Consider the following 20,550-nt stretch of genomic DNA (forward strand, 5'->3'; position numbering starts at 1 on the left):
CTGACCTTCTCATCTAACTACATGAGAGGGGAGAATCACCATCAGCCCAAAGCTGATCCCTGTGAGGTAGTGGTCAGAAATACCTCCTCTTTTAAATCATTTTGCCAATTCTGACACCAGCCATCCCTCCCATGGGACTCTCTACTTTTCTGCTGTGTTCAGTAATTCATTGCAATCGCCACACAGAACTCATAGACCTTACTTACAATTATGGAGTTTATTAGGGATGTAATAGGTTATAATTCAGGATCAGGAACGACTCAGGATATAGTTCTTAAGTCACAAAAGCTTCTTGGCTGTCTTGCAGGCAGGCCTCTCTCTCTCGGCCCCTCCACCCAGCCTCTGCCCTGCTCAGGCAAGTGTCACAAAGTTCTTTAGCTCCTCAAGTAAGTGCCCAAAGGCACCCCACTCCACCAGAAGCCTCGGCCTGAGGGTACTCAGTTCTCTTCCTCCATGGTTCACAAGCTTAGCTTCTTTGACAAGGGCCTGGTGGCAACCCAGTCCCTTGAGAAGCCTCCTGCCTCAAGGCTCTCATTTCTCTTGCACTGTGGGTGGCACACCCACTGTACCAAACCAACTATAGCTGTGTTGCTTCACAGGCTGTGAATCCCACTGCACCATCTTGTATCGGTCTCCTGGTTCTGCTGATTTTTTCTCTGTTACAGCTCTGTCTATCTCTGTCTGTCTCCTGGTCTAGGAGGTTCAGAGCACAAGGACCCTGGATCCACGGGATGTGCTCCACCTCCCAGCTCTTTTTTCTTGGTGGTAGTGAGGTCCCTGCCTTCTGCCTCTGGGATGGCTCATTTTAAGCCCAGTAGGAAGACAAGGGAAATCCTGGTGGTATAGAGGTTAAGAGTTACCTCTGCTAACCAAAAATTTGGCAGTTGGAATCTCCCAGGCACTCCTTGGAAACTCTATCGGGCAGTTCTACTTTGTCCTGTAGAGTTGCTATGAGTCATAATCAACTCTACGGCAACAGGTTTGGTTTTTTTGGTTAGGAAGACAAAACTGATCAGTTGCTCACTAAGGTTTCAAACACCTCATTTTTTTTTTTTTTTTTTAAATACTGTCTTTGTTTTTGGTAAAAAGTGGGGTCGAAGTACATGCCATCTGATAACATCTTCACGTGAGGCATAGTGGTTAAGAGCTACGTCTGCTAGCCAAAACGTCAGTGGTTCAAATCCACCAGGCACTCCTTAGAAACCCTATAGGGCAGTTCTACTCTGTCCTTTAGGATCGCTACGAGTTGAAATCAACTTGATGGCAACGGGTTTTTTTTTTTTTTCTCACATTCTCCATATTAACAATGAACATTAAACATCTTTCTATATTATTAATATTCTTCTCTATGTTGTTTTTTAAATTTTGTATTATGTTTTAGGTGAAAGCTTACATAGCACATTAAGTTTCCATTTAACAATTTTTATACAAATTGTTCCAAGACATTGGTTACGATATTCACAATGTTTCAGCATTCTCATTATTTCCATTCTGTTTGTTCTGTTTACATTGATCTAACTTTCCTGCCCACCCTTTCATCTTTGCTTTTGGGTAAATATTGACCTTTTGCTCACATATAGTGGATTGTTTAAGGGATTACATTAATTAAGAGTTACATTGTTTATTTTATAAGCCAATCTATTATGGGGCTAAAAGAAGGCCTCCAAGAGTGGCTTCATTTCCAAGTTCCAAGGGTACCTTAGGGCAGTAGTTTGGGGGTTTCTCTAGTCTCTATTGGTCTAGTAAGTCTTGCGTTTTTTAGGAATTTGAATTTCACCCAAGTGTATTTTTAGGTCACAATCAGGGTAAAATTTTACTTAGGCCTTTGTCTGTCCAGGGCAGAATAATAAACTTTTCTGATTTTCTTCCTTCAGGAAGATGGATCGAGCCTTCCAGAAAGAACTCACCTGCTTCATCTGCTTGAACTACCTTGCAGACCCTGTCACCATAGGCTGTGGGCACAACTTCTGTAGGCCCTGTCTCTGCCTTTCCTGGGAAAAAGCTGAAACTCCTGCCTGTTGCCCACTGTGCAGGGAAACATCAGAGCAGACAGCATTCAAAACCAATATTCTTGTGAAGAATCTGGTGTCCCTTGCCAGACAAGCCAGCCTCTGGCAATTCCTGAGCTCTGAGGAACAGATGTGTGGGACTCACAAAGAGACAAAGAAGATGTTCTGTGAAGAGGGCAAGAACCTGCTCTGTTTGCTCTGCTCTAACTCTCAGGAGCACGAGGCTCACAGACACTGTTCCATAGAATGCGCTGTTGAGGAATACCGGGTGAGTGACACATCTGAAAGCACTTTGAAAGCTACAGGATAGTAGAGCTAAGAGAGTACAAGGAAGTTGAGCACCATGATGATAAGTAATCCACTCATCGCTGAGAGTCTAGTATGTGCTAGCTTGTGTCCTAGACAGGAAGGAGAACAGTGTGAATAAAATACAGAAACATATCTGCCTTCACAGTTTGTATTCCAGCAAGGAGATGAGATATGATTAAGTTAAGGATTATTCTTTTGAATATGCAATATAATGCTCAAGGTGCTGTGAAGTCCTCATTTTCAGATAGCAAAAATATATGAGCAAAGAGGTTCTCCTGTTGGAAGCATGTTTAGTAATACAGGTCAAATAACCAAAAACCAAGCCCGTTGCTGCTGAGTAGATTCCGACTCATAGCATAGTGGTTAAGAGTTCAGCTGCTAAGCAAAAGATTGGCAGTTTAAATCCACCAGATGCTCCTTGAAAATGGTATGGAGCAACTTTACTCTGTCCTACAGGGTCACTACGAGTCGGATTGACTAGATGGCAATGGGTTTGCGTTTTGGTTTTTTTTTTTTTAATATGGTATCCTAGGAGGCTGGTGGATTTGAACTGCCAAACTTTTGCTTAGCAGCCGAACTCTTAACCACTATGCCACCAGAGTTTCAAGCATGCTGGAAAATAGCAGGGCCTAACATCAGTAACGGAGCCGTGGTAACTTAAAGATTAACCTCCAGACTGCTAACGAAAAGGTAGGTGGTTCAAGCCCTCCAGTAGCTCCACAGGAGACAAGAGCTGGCAGTCTGCTCCGCTAAGATTACAGCCTAGGAAACCCTATGGGGCAGTTCGACCCTGTCTTGTAAGGCCCCTATGAGTTGAAATCAACTCAATAACAACAGCATCAATACATCCGAATACTGGAACAAGTTGTTTATCTGAACATTAGCAATGTTACATAAAATCCTCATTCCTCAGTTTCTTTAGGCAAAAGATTCCACTAAATTTTGTGTTTCTACTGCCTGAAATTTCCCAGAATTGGTAATTATGGAAGGTAAACAAGGGAATATTATCATCCTTCCACTCGCCCTAAAGTGCATCGATCTAGTATCTCTTGACTATATCCATTTATTCTGGTATGAAATGCATAAGATTTGTTTCTCTGGTACTCATATTCATGATTCCTTTGTAGGAGAAGCTCCTTAAGCAAATGAGATCTTTATGGGAAAATATTCAAAAAAATTGGAGAAGTCTGAATGAGGAGAGCCTAATTATCAAGCTGTGGGTAGTAAGTATGAGGCTGTTTTCTTTGGAACCAGCTTGTGACAGACTTGCTGGAGATTTGTCCATGAAGAATTTGAGCTGAAATCATGGTGGGCCGTGAGCTTCTGTGAGTGGTTTATCAAAAGGAAAGATAACCTGCCTTTTCAGTGTAAGGCTGTATGACACTTGTTCAGATTTGTAAACCCCGGTATACCAGCAACTCAGAAAATAAGCATGTGGCACTTCTCCAGACATTTCAGGAGCTTTTGAAGTGAATGAAGGTGTTTTGAAGGGAGCTTGGGTTTGACTTTTGAATGGAAAACAAATGAAGGAATGAAACTGAAGGGTCATTCTATGGTTCCTGATAAGTAGGAAGACATGGATTTAGGTTGAGTGTAGTTGATTGGTAGAGGATGTGAGTCAGAGAGAAAGAGGTGAGGTTTAAGGGGAAGGGGGTTAACTTGCATTGCATATATGATCTAAGAAATCCATGTCTTTGCAGTATTACGTGTTTCTACTGTCAGAGATTATCAGGTCTGAGTATCAGAAATCGCATACGAATTTCCTTGAGGAAGAAAAACAACATTTAGAGGGACTGAAAAATGAAGGCAAGAAGATATTTCAGCAACTGAAGAAAAGTGAAGCCACAATGGTTCAAAAGGGGAGGCACCTGAGAGAAATGTATGAGGAGCTGATGAATATGTGCCATAAATCAGATGTGGAGTTGCTCCAGGTAAGAACCAAGGACGCGCCTGGAAATCATTTGTATTAGCTAAAGTTCACATCCTGGACCTCCATTAGATATTTGGTACCAAAGGCACAAACTTTTTTCCTTTGGTGGTCATTTCCCAACTGAGAATAATAGACATAAACTGTGACTCCTATCTTAGCCATGAACAACAAAGCTTTATGTAAATATGAGAGTAGATTTCCCAGGGAATACTGTATTTTTTGACAAATGAATGCCTTCTACTTTTGTTTGCCAACCATGTCCTGCCCTCCCCCCACCCCAGATATTTTCATAAATGTGCAAAGTTAATTTTTTTTACAGCAACATGGCAAACCAACATAAAAGGCACAAATTATTTGTGGAAAATACAGTACTCCCTTCTAAAAGTCTTCTTCTCTACCTTGCTTCTCTAAAATCAAGAAAGAAACGTGTTACCCATGAGCATTCCACTTTTGTCTCCAGGCAGGCAATATGGAGAAATTTGGGAAGAGATAACTTTTACTTCCTCCTTCTGTTTTAAAGTCCCCAATTTGAATTGCCTCTGTTCTGGGGCACACTACCCTTTGGAGACAAGCCATGGGAAAGACCACTTTGCAGACAGCTGACGGTTGCATGGCTACCATCTATACTCACATCCTTCTCTTTATTCATTCACCCTCAGGTTTCTGAATTCATCGAGAATTCAGGTTCTACTCACATGTTGTAGTGGGATCCTACTTAAAAAAAAAAAAAAAATGAATTTACCAAAAAAGTGTGGTGCTGGTTGGTTGGTACTTTTCTGAATATGCCCAAACCTAAAGATTGAATGGGCAGACTCACCAATTTGTTGGAATTCTAAACTTTTTCCTCTCTTCACAGGATTTGGGAGACATATTGACCAGGTAAGTTTGGCCTTCCCTGCAAACTAGAGCACCATGCGGCCTGTGAAAGAGACCACAGTGTTTCTAACAAAGTGCAAACGTAACTTATGAAGATACTAGATATTTTCTGTGTAGGCGTGCTGTGTATGTTTTGCTGAATATGTTTTCCTGTTCCCTCTATCACAAATTTTGTTGTTGTTAGGTGCTGTCAAGTCAGTTCTGACTCACAGCGACCCTATGCACATCCAAACAAAACACTGCCTGGTCCTGTGCCATCCTCACAATTGTTGCTACGCTTGAGCTCATTGTCAAAGCCACTGTGTCACTCCATCTCGTTGAGGGTCCTCCTCTTTTTCACTGAACCTCTACTTTACCAAGTATGATGTCCTTGTCCAGGGACTGGTTCCTGCAGATAACATGTCCAAAGTATGTGAGGCGTAGTCTCACCATCTTTGCTTCTGAGGAGCATTCTGGTTGTACTTCTTCCAAGACAGATTTGCTCATTCTTTTGGCAGTTCATTCGATATTCTTCGTGAACACCACAATTCAAAAGATGTAAATTCTTCTTTGGTCTTCCCTATTCATCCTCCAGCTTTCACATGCATATGAGGTGATTAAAAACACCATGGCTTGGGTCAGGCTCACCTTAGTTCTCAAGGTGGCAGCTTTGTTTTTTTGCCCAGCCCAGTGCATCCTTTGATTTCTTGACTGCTGCTTCCATGGGTGTTGATTGTGGATGCAAGTCAAATGAAATCCTTGACAAATTCAATCTTTTTTCCATTTGTCGTGATGTTGCTTATTGGCCCACTTGTGAGGATTTTTGCTTTCTTTATGCTGAGGTTTTTATGTTGAGGTATATTATAATCCATACTGAAGGCTGTGGGCTTTGATCTTCATCAGTAAATGCTTCAAGTTCTCTGCACTTTCAGCAAGCAAGGTTGTGTCAGCTGCATAATGCATGGTGTTAATGAGTCTTCCAGTTGTGAGGATTTTTGTTTTCTTTATGTTAAGATGCAATCCATACTGAAGGCTGTGGTCTTTGGTCTTCATTAGTAAGTGCTTCAAGTCCCCTTCACTTTCAGCAAGCAAGGTTGTGTCATCTGCATAACACAGATTGTTAGTGAGTCTTCCTCCAATGCTGTTGCCCCATTCTTGTTCACATAGTCCAGCTTCTCGGATTATTTGCTCAACATACAGATCCAATAGGTATGGTGAAAAGATAAAATCTTTATGCACACTTTTCCTGATTTTAAACTATGCAGTATCCCCTTGTTCTGTTCAAATGACTGTCTCTTGATCTATGTACAGGTTCCTCATGAGCACAATTAAGTGTTTCAGAATTCCCATTCTTTGCAGTGCTGTCCATAATTTGTTGTGACCCACACAGTCGAATGCCTTAGTATAGTGAATGAAAACACAGGTAAACATCTTTCTGGTATTCTCTGCTTTCAGCCAGGATCCATTTGAGATCAGCTATAATATCCCTGGTTCCACATCTTCTTCTGAACCTGGACAGACTTTCTGGCAGGTCCCTGTCAATGTACTGCTACAGCTGCTTTTGAATGATCTTCAGCAAAATTTTACTTGCACGTGATATTAAGGATATTGTTGGATAAGTTCTGCATTCACTTGGATCACCTTTCTTGGAAGTAGGCATAAATATGGATGTCTTCCAGTCAGGTAGACAGGAAGCTGTCTTCTAGATTTCTTGGCCTAAGAGTGAGCAATTCTAGTGCTGCTTCCGATTGTTGAAACATCTCAATTGATATTCCATCAATTTCTGTAGCCTTGTTTTTCACTAATGCCTTCAGCGCAGCCTAGAACTCTTCCTTCAATACCATGGGTTCCTAATCATATTCTACCTCCTGAAATGGCTGAAGATCAACCAGTTCTTGGTACAATGACTCTGTGTATTCCTTCCATCTTCTTTTGATGCTTCCTGCGTAGCTTAGTATTTTCCCCATAGAATCCTTCAGTATTGTAACTCAAGGCTTGAATTTTTTTCTTCAGTTCTTTCAGCTTATGAAATGCTGAGAGTGTTCTTCCCTTTTTGTTTTCTACCTGCAGGCCTTTGCACATGTCATCATGATACTTTACTTTGTCTTCTACCCTTTGAAATCTTCTGTTCTTCTTTTTTACTTCATCATTTTTTCCTTTTGCTTTAGCTACTCAACATTCAAGAGCAAGTTTCAGAGTCTCTTCTGACACCCATTTAGGTGTTTTCTTTCTCTCCTGTCTTTTAATGACCTCTTGCTTTCTTCACGTATGATGTCCTTGATGGCATTCCACAACTCACAAATTAGCGTTGTTTCTTTCTTGTGAATCAGGGAGGTATGTTTTGCAGGGCTCAGTGCAGAAGTGTCTAGAAGACAGCTATCTTTGAGTTTAGGTTTCAAACACATAAACTTAGTGAAGTGAATGGCCTAGTTTGTGCCAGGTGGTAGGTGAGAGAGGCATGTACCTCTGAGAGGCAGGAGAAGGAAGCAAGCAGAGAAGAAAGAATGATTCCCTAAGAGTTGCATAATTCCATCCCAGGATACTGGAGATATACCACAATATTGGTAACGGGTTCTGATGAAACATTTTCAGTTAATGCTGATGTCTTTTTTTTTTTAAATAATTTTTATTGTGCTTTAAGTGAAAGTTTACAAATCAAGTCAGTCTGTCACATATAAGCTTGTATACACCTTACTCCATACTCCCACTTACTTTCCCCCTAATGAGTCACCCCCTCCCTCCTTTCAGTCTCTCCTTTCATGACAATTTTGCCAGTTTCTAACCCTCTCTACCCTCCTACCTCCCCTCCAGACTGGATATGCCAACATAGTCTCAAGTGTCCCCCTGATACAAGTAGCTCACTCTTCGTCAACATCTCTCTCCAACCCATTGTCCAGTCCCTTCCATGTCTGATGAGTTGGCTGACGTCTTTTTTTACATACTGTGATGGCCCCTTTGGCACCTGAAAGATTAACTGATTCTCCGACTTGCAGGAGTGAGTCCGTGCAGCTGGACATGCCCCAGCCTGTGAACCCAGCGCTCAGTGCTAGGCCCATCACTGGCCTGATAGACAGGTTCCGCCAGTTCCGAGGTGAGTGTCAGCCCAGTGGTGGGACCGCATACAATGTCTTCCAATAATGGTTTTCTATGGGCAATCATTCCCTCTTTATTGATTCTTGATTTTGGGAGGAGAGCAGCCTGGGAATAATCATATTTGCCCTATGATAATATGAAAAATAGCTACATAAATGGTGGGAAAAGAGATATGTTATTCTGGCCGGTATTAAATAGTTAGTGAGAAAAAGAAAATGATCTGAAAATGGCTCCTTGAGACCTAGAACCATTCCCAGATACAATGTCAGTCATTCAGTGAGTCATACAGAAGGACATATTATTTCAGAACATTTCAATTTCAAATTAAGTGCAGTTGCTTATGGTGGTAGGGTCCCTGGTATTTTATTTTTAAATATTTTTCATTTAAAGTCTCATAGTAATTGAATTTGTAATAATGTGCATTTTAATTAATACGTTCTGAGAAATACATAAATAAACATAAAAAAGTGATATACAGAAAAGCAGAATTTATGAGCAACAATAAAACAAGTGGGTGGTTGAGGCAGTACGCAGAGCTCCGTGGTCGACCTAATCCAGTGGGGTTAGCCTGGCAGGCAGAGAATGACTAAGCCTGAGATGGAACCAGGTTTAAAAGCCACGACATTCTGAGTAGGAGACCCCTTCTAAGAAGATATAAGTCAAGCCCTAAAACTGAAGACATTACCGCCAAGTGGATTTCAACTCACAGCTATCCTATAGGACAGAGTAGAACGGCCTCATAGGGTTTCCAAGGCTTTCGATCTTTATGGAAGCAGACTGACACATCTTTCTCCCTAGGAGCAGCTGGTGGTTTCCCACCACTGACCTTTAAGTTAGCAGCTGAGTGCTTTAACCACTGCCCCACCAGGTCCTCTTCTCAGAAGGCATACCTGGATTTTATTCCTGAATTTAAGCCTACTTGCTTATCTTATACTTGGCAATGTGATCACCATTTATTCAGGTTGGGATTTTTTGCCCTGAGAAGAGACAATGGAGATAAGTCATGTTGCTGTGGACTTGGTATCAGTGCAGGTTTCTGATTTTTAATGTGCTGTGAAAAGCAATGAAACAGAAGTTTACATGACCTCCCTCCTCTACATTCCCTGGGATTTGAGGAGTTTTTTTCCAGTGTATTTAGGTATCCGTTTCTTCTGCACATCCGCTGATAGCCCTCAATCTGATATTTTCTAGCCATAACTTCCCTTGTAGTGGTGGCCTGTTTTTCCAGTGATACTCTAGACCCAGTGACCCCCTCATCCCATAGAAATTGAAAAACTGATTTGAACTGAAATATTCTCTTTTTCCACAGTGGAAATTTCCTTCAGTTATGAAATAAGCAGTCAGAATATCATGGTGTTTGATGACGTGAGAAGTCTGAGGCTAAGACGTGACCTTCAAGAGGTGCCTTTTCCTTCTAGAAGATCTCAGTACTTTGCTGCATGGGGGGACCAGGCCTTCACCTCTGGAAAACACTACTGGGAGATAGATGTGGACGACTCTTGGGACTGGGCTGTAGGAGTCTGTAAGGATACCTGGTTAAGGAAGAATGGCTCACTGGTTGAATCTGAGAACGCATTTCTTCTTTTATGCGTGAAGGATGTTAATCGTTACAATCTCTTGACCACTTCCCCAGTGTTTCCTCAGTATATAGAGAAACCTCTGGGGCGAGTTGGTGTGTATATAGATTTTGACAGTAGAAGTATGAGTTTTGTTAATGTTGCCAAAAGTTCCCTCATATGGAGATACCCAGCCTGCTCCTTCAATTACCCTCTCAGGCCTTTCTTTTGTACTGGCCACACATGATAGTGGTGAATTCAGGAACCTGGAAACTCCATATCCGAGGGAATCCTTCTCAGTTGAAGCTGATCAATAATATTTTATTGTCTTTTATTTTGTTCTTCTTTAAAGTAACATTTTGTTGTTATTAACTATGAAAAAAAGTTGGAAATGAAAACTTTCACTAGTTCAATTTTTTTTTAATTAAAATCATCTCTTGTGGCACATTACATTGCATATATACTGTGATTATTCACTTGTTTTATGAGCTTGCTGGAGTTAGAAGCATATATAACAAAAACTTTGAAAGCTGGAACTTGAGGGGACTGCCTTGTATTTCGATCTTTGTTAGGTGGAAAATTGTTAAAAACTTCTTGGGGGTGGTGTCTGACCTCCTCCAGCCCCACAAGAGGATAAGGGAATCAAGATCAACAGCGCAAGGTTGACTCCCAGGAGGCAGAGGCCAGACAAGTCTCCTCTCTCTACCATCTTTACTAATTCTGAAACCAACCACCCCTCACACAGCACTCTCTACTTCTCTGCTGGATGCAATAATTCTTTGCAATGGCCACACAGAACTCAGGCTATACTCAGGATTATAGGGTTTCTTATAAGGGAAGTAACAATTACAATTCAGGCCCTGGAACATTCAAGATAAGAGTCTTCCATCAGGATAGCCTCTTCCCAGCCGTGCTCACAAGTTTGATTCTCCTTGGCCCTCAGTCTCTGCCCAAAGGCACTCAACTTTGTCTTCTGTGGTTTGGGAAGCTACTGTACCCTCTCCTGCTGCTAGGTCTCTGCTGCTGGGTCTCCCCTGTTTGTCTCTCCTTCCTTGGTGGTGGTGGGTTCCTCTCTGCTCTGGCTCCCTCTTAAGGCATAACTGACCAATCCCGTTGGTAGGCCACAATTAGCCTAACACACAATCAACTGAGTGTGAGTTCCCAGATCATGGCTAGAAAGGCCATACACAAAAATAATTAATCACACAGCAAAAATGTTTGATTTTTCCTCCTGACAGGTTTACACTTTATATGGGTTCCAGCTTTCACAGATTTTACTGTATGAGTGTGATTCCATCTTAATGGTGTAATAGAGGAACACAGAGTGTTTGTATCATAAACAAACCCGGTTATCTACAATATATGTGTCAGTCTGGAATATTCTTCTCCCTCATCTTGATCTCTTAAAATCCTTCTCAATTCATCCTTAGGGAAAAACTCTTTACAGGGAAATATTCCTGGATCCTCAGGACCAGGACAGGCCTGTCTTTATATAAGTCCTTTATTTTGTCCTTTCCCTTTTAACTGTATGAATTATGAGATAAAGGAAGCGTCTCTTGTATTCACTGCTATTTCCTACAGGTAACACAATGCCTAAGACATAACAGGCTCTTAACAAATAAGTGAATGAGATACTTGCCTTGTCTGCAGTAGGGTTGACAGTGGGTGATGCTCCATATCTTTGCTCTCGTGATTCACACTATGCAGTATTTTCACCATATGTTATTTCTGATAGAAAGGTTGTTCTACGACACACGGTTTCAAAGTTTTCTGATTAATAATTGAGAATATTCATGAAAGTAAATGCCATAGACCATTAAAAAACAAACATAAAATATAGGTTAAACCAATGGGATAGGGAGCGCTGAGATCAACATGGCATAAAACAGTGACACAGACCAGTGATTCTGTCTGGTGCAGTTTCCAGCAACATTAGTATCACTGAACATTGTTAGCTAGGCAAGTTCTTGGGTCAGAACCAAAACTTACCAAACTTATTGCCATCGAATCCATTCCTACTCATAAAGAAAATTATGCAATGGGGAAGGGCCTGTAATCTGTGCATTAGCAATTCTGATGAAAGCTGTAAATAAGAAACATGGAATTAATCTGATTTATAGATACGAAGGCTCAGTAAATTTCCTACATCTCGGAACCAAACAAGAGCTAGAAACAATTTGTTCAACATGGTTGTTTAAGTATGTTGCTTTTAGTGAACAAAGAATAACAGGGAAAGTAAGATCTTAAGCAGACTCTTAGGGACTCAGAAAACAAATAAAAAATTTTGTATTATAGGTTATTGTTATGAAAGCTACATCAACTCATAAATCTGGAACCATTCAATTACATCAATAGAGAAAAATCTTTTCTTTAGCTTGCAAAATACAGGGAACAGACAATAGTCAAGACAACTTTCCACAGGTACATAGCTCAAATAATTAATGAGCATGCTTTCTTGAGAATTAGTAGGAAAGGACACTGCTATCAGTTTTGCAGGTATATTATTGTTGGATGTATTTAAAACTCTGGGAATACTATCGTATGAGGAGAAGATCCCACGGTGTGGCTTTATACATATAAATTTTTCTACTCGATAGGAATGTAATGTAAGCAATATTAGAGAACCCAAATACCAAAACCAAACCCACTGCCATCGAGTCGATTCCGACTCATAGCGACCCTACAGGACAGAGTAGAACTGCCCCATAGAGCTTCCTTTTGGGTCAAAATATCAAATATATATTCCAGAAATTAGTGGAAGAGCCAATGGTCTAGAGACAGTGTAGCCATTAAGCTATGAGCCAGTGGTGCAGGGATGGAGAATAAAACCACAAAATTCAAAGAGAAATTCTAAGACTCACTTGCTGTGTGGATACCTGCTTTATGACTGAGCAGAAAGGCATTTCAAATGGATGTAAAAGAGATATACTTCCCTATGCATATGCTGGGATATTTCCCTCATATTTAAAAAAATCAATTTCAAGTACATTAAGGTTTAAATTCCATGTGACAGGCAAATTCATCGTTTAAAAGAAGTTGAATATATGAATACTTTTAGACACATGTTAGGGTGTGATTTCTTAAAGAGGAAACAAAAAAGCAAAAATACGTAAAATAATGATCAATTTAACTACAAAAATTAAGGATTTCAGTCATCAAAAGACAAAATAATGGAAGTGAAAAGCTGGGAGTAAAATACTGTAACACATATAACCACCAAAGAATAAGCATCCAGAATATATAACAAATGTTTTCAAATATACAAGAAAAATTTGTTGAACCTCCCACCCATCCAAAGAACGAAAAGTCAGGACAATTGCTTCATAGGAGAGAAGAACAGAAACACATGTAAAAAATATTTAGTAATTAGAGAAATAAAAATGAAAGTTATAATCACTACCATCCGATGGATACTTTTAAAAAATATGAAGTTTCGGTGATGATATAGAGCAACCTGAAGTATTATCTCGTGCTACGGGAGTATAAAGTGGTACAACCCTTGGAGACCAATCTCTAGTAAAGCTGAAGTTGTGTGCAATTCCTGGGTAAATAGTCTAGATTAAAGCAAGTCTTGTGTGTGTCAGGTTCGAAAGTGGCTTTAACCCCCCTGTTTACAATCACGAAAATAATTATGATAAAGAAACACCTGAAATCAATTTCAACTCCATAAGTAGTGGAACAGATAAATATATTCAAGTATATTGCTATGAAAGAGTACGTGTCATTGTTAGCTGCTATGAAGTTGATTTCCATGCATGGTGGCCACATGTGTGCAGAGTGTAACTACTCCGTAGGGTTTTCAAGGCTGTGACATTTTAGAAGCAGATCCCCAAGTTTGTCTTCCAAGGCACCTCCGTGTGGGTTTGAAGTGACAACCTTTCGGCTAGTATTTGAGTACTTAACCCTCCTCAGCACCCAAGGTCTCTGAAAGAGTATCAAGTATACTGAAAATGTATAAACTACAGCTACATGAAACAATCTGGATACATCTCAGGAACACAATGTTAAGGTAAAAAAGAAAATTGCAGAAGACACACAATAGTTATTTCTAAAAAGTTCAAAATCTACAAAACTGTATTATTGAGGGTTATAAACATAGGTGGTAAATTTAAAAGGTAAGCAATAGTGTGATACAAAAACTTCAGAACAGTTGTCATTGTTTACGTATTTACACATCCCATAGATTTTTTTATATATTAATGATTTAATAATGTTCAGCAACATTGTAAATGAATATAACCATAATAAACCGAACAGACCCGTAGCAGAGGCCCAGGCACTCTGATATTCCTTCTCTGCTCCTGGGCTCTATTGACATGAGGAGAGCGGTCTCCCTCCTTGGCTGAGCAGAAGTGGAGGCTGGGAGTTTGAGCTGAGTCAATATAAGGGTGCTGTAGCCCAGCAGCACTTGGGCTCTGGCTCCTGGCAGCTCTACTGCCCCTTAACTACCACCTCTGAACCTGTGGTGGGGAGACTGGAGGAATTAGCTTCCCACTTTTCACCTTCTCATTTCCTATTAAAAAAAAAAAAGCTCTTCCTGTCCTGGTTTAGAGGCTCCAAATACAGCATCTCCTCCGAGACACACACAGGACCACGGCCCCTGAGACTCACTGTCCATCATAGACAGGAAAGGAACATCTAATGGTGGCAGCTGAGGTGTAAAGTGGCTGCTACTGCCTCAGAGTTTTGAAAGCTACAGATTTCATTTGTTTTTAAAGTGATGGCAACACTTGGGGTCCTACAGAACCAAGATTTCCAGTCTGGTCTGAGCTAACATTTTTTTCCTATGGATTTTGGAAATATATGGAAAAGTTCTTTTACATCTAGAGTCAAGAGATGGCTGCCAGGTCCTCTAGGAACTTCATGGATTGTAAAACTGGGAAGAGGCTTACTTAGACTTTAAAAGATTTTACCTATTTTTCAAATAAACCAAAACCAAACCCAGTGCAGTCTAGTCGATTCTGACTCGTAGCGATCCAATAGGACAGAGTAGAACTGCCCCACAGAGTTTCCAAATAAAAAAATCCCGATTGATTACAAGCTCTCTAAAGTAAATGCTCTAAGAAAAGGGAGCGGGGAGTCTTTTCCCTTTCTCAACAGGGTGAGTTAAGCCTCTCTCTCTTTCCTACTTCTAATTTGTATTTGCTCTTACAGCTTGTCCGGGAATGACCTAGAAGGAGCAGTGAGTTTGGGGATTACAAGAAAATTTTAGCAAGTAAGCGAATTCCCAACACCAAATCTGTGAATAGTGAGGCTTTATTTACATAATATTACCTGAGGTTTTGAGAAATACAAGGTTTATAAGACCCATAAAACCATGTGTCATATCAGTTCCCCGGGATTCCGTGATTATATTGCTGGGGAGCTCAGATCTTAACTGCAGTAGCAGATATTATGGGAAGAGCATATGTGAGACTGTTGGCATTGGGTTGTTGTAGTTTGTTAGTAAGTCCAGACAAGGAGAAATGGTAAGACAGGTGATCCTGGGGAAGCCTCTCTGCTCTGTTACATGAAGATGGCAATCATTCTATCATATGCAGATAGAGTTAAACAACTCAGGGATGCTCCTGGGTTATGGATGTTCAGCTGCCTGTTTTTCCATGCTGCTGAATGTTCTCTCACAAATTCCCTACTTCTTATCTGCAACTCTCAGACCCTTATTTTTCACTCATCAACTAAAAAGAGGGCCACAGTTTAGTATCGTGACTATGTGTCAAATGAACTTTTTCAGAACTAGCTTAAAAATCATGGCTCCCTAGTAAATGCCCAGGATTCCAGGAACCACGTCTGCATGTTGCAATTACCCTGAAATGTTTTAAACACTACAGAGCCAGTGCCACGCCCTAAATCAATTAATGTACGATCCCTAGGAATGGGGCATAGACATCTGCACATTTTGAAATTCTCCATATGATTGCAATGTGTAGACAAGTTTGGGTATCGCTGTCATCTAGAGCTCTGCGCTTGTCATTTCCAAGCCTGGATAGGCACACCTAGTGACAACAGATAACCAAGATAGGTTCTTTGAAATGACTGCTGTAGTATCAATAACAGCCATTTAAGGGAGCATCTAGTTCACACTGTAATAATGTCATCCAAAGCTAACTCACAGGGACTAGGAAACCCAGATAGAAAGGGCTGTTGACACGTCCTTGGGCCCCAGTGGAGATAGTGCTGTTCCTGAGCTTTAAAGCACACCTACATTTATCCCAGAAGGGCTAGACTTACCAGACAGAGGCTCACAAGTACAATAACGAGGCCGGAGAAAACATGAAGTGGTAAACTACAAGCAATTGGGTAATAGTGGATCACAGGGAATGAGTGTACTGAACACCATTTAGAATGAGAATCAATGCCTCCTTAAAGGGACTTCTACGTCACATTGAATAATTCGAGTTTTATTTCTACGGTGATGGAGAAAAGTCACAGTAACTGGGTAATAATGTTCAGCTTTGTATTTCAAACATATTCAACTAGAAATCATATTGAAAAGAGTCTGTTCTGAAGGTAAGAAAGGCCATTTAGCCTCCCATTATAGAAATGCAGATGAGAAATGAGAATATTAAATAAACCAAAGGTAGAACACCAGAAAGATGTTTAACAGTGTTTTATTGACTATACAAAGGCATTTGACTCTGTGGATCATAACAAATTATGGATAACATTGTGAAGAACAGGAATTCCAGAACACTTAATTGTGCTCATACGGAACCTGTACATAGATCAAGAGATAGTCTTTCTCACAGAACAAGGGGATACTGCGTGGTTTAAAGTTAGGAAAGTTGTGTGTCAGGGTTGTATCCTTTCATCATACTTATTCAGTCTGTATTCTGAGAATATAATCTGAGAAATTGGACTATATGAAGAAGAATGCAGGATCAGAATTGGAGGAAGACTCATTAACAATCTATAATATGCAGATGACACCACCTTGCTTTCTGAGGGTGAATTGGACTTGAAGCATTTGCTGATGCAGATCAAAGACTTCTTTCTGTCTTCAGTAAGAATTGGATCTCAACATAAAGAAAACAAAAATCCTGACAACTGGACTAATAAGCAACATCATGATAAATGGAGAAAATATTGAAGCTGTCAAGGACTTCAATCTACTTGGATCTACAATCAACACCCACGGAAGCAGCAATCAAAGAATCAAATGATATATTTATTGCATTGGCCAAATCTGCTGCAAAAGGCCTCTTTAAAGTTTAAAAAGCAAAGATATCATTTTGAGGACTAAGGTACAGCTGACCTAAGCCATGGTATTTTGAATCACCTCATATGCATGTGAAATGTGGAAAATGAATAAGGAAGACCAAAGAAGAATTGACACCCTTGAATTATGGTGCTGGTGAAGAACATTGAATATGCCATGTACTACCAGAAGAATGAAGAAATTTGTCTTGGAAGAAGTACAGGCAGGCATACTGTGGACATGTTATCAGGAGAGACCAGTCCCTGAAGAAGGACATCATGCTTGGTAAAGTAGAGGGTCAGTGAAAAAGAGGAAGACCCTCAACGAATGAATTGACACAGTGGCTGCAACCATGACCTCAGGCATAACAACGATGGTGAGGATGGCACGGGTGCGGGCAGTGTTTCATTCTGTTGTACATAGGATTGCTGTGAGTCAGAACCGGTTCAGTGGCACCCGATAATAACAACAACATACTAACGTTGGGAATTGTTTTAGTGAATTACCTAATATCAAAACCTCATCATAATCCAGAAATAAACCAACTAAGTTATGCTGTATTGTCAGTATGACTGGAGTTTAGGCAAACTCTCTGGCTTTCCTATGCCAGGAATATCACATTTTCACAAAACTTCTGGGTATTTTATTAAATTCATTCCCTTTTATCATTTTTGATGATCTAGATTTCAATTTTTTTTTTTCAGAATACTAAGATCCAAGGTCAAAAATCAGGACACATACTGAATATTAAATTAAATCGAAGGACATCCCTTATCCTCTTCCCTAGAATATTGAAAGTAAATGTAGTTAGAGGGAGAAGAACCAAGGAATAAAAGATGCTCAACATCATTCTTCATTAGTAACATGTATACAAATTAAAACCACAGTGAGACACCACTACACGTTAAAGAATGGGACGGCTTACATAAAAATGGCCGACCATACCAAGCTTTCATGAGAATGTGGAGGAACTGGAACACTCATAGATTCCTAGTAACAAAACAAAGTGGTACAGCCACTTAGAAAAAAGCAGTTTGGTAGGTTCCTAAGAAATTAAAAATGTATATACCAAATAACCCAGAACTTTTACCCGTAAGTATCCACCCAAGAGAAATGAAAACATATGTCCGCACAAAAACTTGCATGTAAATGTTCATAACATCATTATTCATAAAGGCCCCAAACTGGAAACAATCCAGTATCAATCAGTTAGTGAATGGATAACAAAATGGGATACATTCATACTGTGAAATACCAGTTCAGTTAACAATACAAAGGAGCAAACTACTGATATGCACGAAAAAAACGGCTGAGACTCAAAAATATTATGGTAAATGAAAGTAACCAGACACAAAAGGGTTATATATTCTATAATTACACGTTTATGATGTTTCTAAAAAAGGACAAAACTACTGAGAAAGATCAGTGGTTTCCGGGGGGTAAGAGTAGGGATAGACTGCAGAAGGGCAGGAAGGGAGGGAAGGAAGTGTTATAAAAACAGATGTTGTGATGGCTGCACAAATACATTTAACAGGAACTTATTAAAAATAATCAAACTGTAGAAACTGAGTTGGTGAATTTCATGGTATGTACATTTTACCTCAATTAAGCTGATAAAAAATTATTGAGAACCCAAGGAACTTTTAAGCCAAAGAGTTTTTAATGTCAATGTTTGCCGTATTAGAAACAAAAACTGAAAAAATGAAACACTTTTTATTAAATCATTGAGAATAACGTTTGTAAAACTACAATATGTAACATAATATTTAAAAAAAAGCATATATTTTAAAACCATAACAATAAATATATTAATCAGATGAGCAGCCTTTTTTATTTTTTAACTTTTTAACAAATCTCTTTAATGTCAGGCTTAATACAATACCTCCAGATTCTCATATCTGTTTGTCTGTCCAGTCTTTTATGACATCTTATGTCATGTAACCCTGCATATGTTTACCCTACTTTCACGAGGGAATAAAAGTCAAAAAGGCAAATAATGCCCAAGTATTAGGATAAAAATAATTCTGATTGTATGTACTTCCAGGGGTCTTAGGACCTCACTTTGAGAATGCCTATCATGAAGACTCATTCCCTGATCTACTCAGGGGTGGTGAAGGGGATGGCACAAGGTGAGGCTCCCTGGGCCCCCAAACATTCCTTTAGTGCTTGGGTCCTGAAAACCATGGGGGTGTGAGGTTGGGTGCACAATAGCCACCACCTCATCCTGCAACCGAGCACTACACCTGGATGCTGAGGGGTAACTAAGGTATGACAGGAAGAGCACATGACCTGGGTGCTGCTTGAGGAGGGGCACTAATGAGCAGCTCCTATTGCCCATTGCCATTTTCAGCCCCAGCTGTGAAAGATCACTCAGCAATTTCAAACTGCCATGGGTGCTATTTTCTATAAATAGGCCCCTGCCTGGATGGGCAAAAGGGGCTGCAATTCCCACCACTCCCTTCTGCCCACCACAGACTACAAGAAGCTACAGTGACAAGTCCACAGCCTGGGCTTCCATCCTTGTGCTTTCTAAAAAGATTTTAGTTTTCTTTTTTAATCATCCATCCTTCTATAACCTACAAGTCTCATCTTTAATGGGCACTGGACTTGATGATACGCTGCATTAAAGGGTATGTGGGTATAAAATTTTGATGGATTCCTCTGGACTGTGGTGATACAGTGTAGTCTTGCGCTAGCTGGAGTGGTTGATGACTCACCTAATCCTGGGTCCTAAATCATCCCCTGGATGAGGAGCCTAGTGGGATGAATACGACTCAGACTCAGGGGCAATGCAGGGTTCCAGGACTCCTGCAGCCCCCACCACCGGGAACCAGTGTGGCACCACCTACAGGGTATCTGCATCTCTTATGTTCCTGGAAAATTATGAGAACAATGTCCTTAGAAAATGGGGACCTGGAGAATGTTGCTATATCCACTAGCGTCCAGCAGGAGGATACAGAGTGGCCTGATTCAGCAATGCCTGAGGAGACAGGAAGCAGGACTGAATAGGGAACAGTGGAGAAGCCCTTAGAAAAGAAACCAGATCCCTGCATGTGTGTGTGTTGGCAGCAGGAAGCAACCCCCATCCAAGTGTTTCCCAGTGTGCCCCTCTGCACATACACAGGGCAGCTCTCTGTAGCTGGCAGTTCATGTTCCTTTCCTGATTGCTGCAGAAGGCAAGAGCCAAGAGTGAGAGACCTGGAACCTTAGCTCGCCACCCACAGATTGTGTTCCCAGAAAAAAAAAAATTAGAACTTTTATTTTGGCCCATAGCAAAAAAAAAAAAAAAAAACACAAGGACAAAAAACAAACCCCATTGCTGTCGAGTGGATTCCTACTCATAGCAACCCTATAGGGCAGAGTAGAACTGCCGCATAGAGTTCCCAAGGAAAGGCTGGTAGATTCCAACTGCCCACCATTTGGTTAGCAGCTTTAGCTCTTAACCACTTCTCCACCAGGGCTCCAGCCCCAAAGCAGCCACATCAAATCCCCAGAGGACTGACAGGGGTCCATGGCCCAGTATCAATAGTGTCACCTGCTACAGTGCAGTATTCAGGGCTCCTGCCAGTGTCTCCTGGAAACCCTGGTGGCTAGTGGTTAAGC

At 40.6% G+C, this 20,550-nt stretch overlaps 2 protein-coding genes across 2 annotated transcripts in view; one reads left to right on the forward strand and one right to left on the reverse strand.

Moving 5' to 3' along the window:
• Positions 1–20,550, reverse strand: part of LOC126078921 (tripartite motif-containing protein 43-like) — a 458,981-nt gene that overhangs the window by 210,892 nt on the left and 227,539 nt on the right. The gene's annotated exons all lie outside the window — the stretch shown is intronic.
• Positions 1,879–9,999, forward strand: LOC126078836 (tripartite motif-containing protein 43-like). Its single transcript, XM_049889656.1, has 6 exons — positions 1,879–2,277; positions 3,446–3,541; positions 4,019–4,249; positions 5,105–5,127; positions 8,097–8,194; positions 9,506–9,999. The coding sequence occupies exons 1-6, from the start codon at positions 1,879–1,881 to the stop codon at positions 9,997–9,999; spliced, it is 1,341 nt and encodes a 446-aa protein (XP_049745613.1).

Source organism: Elephas maximus, chromosome 7 (assembly GCF_024166365.1).
Source record: "Elephas maximus indicus isolate mEleMax1 chromosome 7, mEleMax1 primary haplotype, whole genome shotgun sequence".
In the NCBI taxonomy this organism is placed as follows: Eukaryota; Metazoa; Chordata; class Mammalia; order Proboscidea; family Elephantidae; genus Elephas; species Elephas maximus.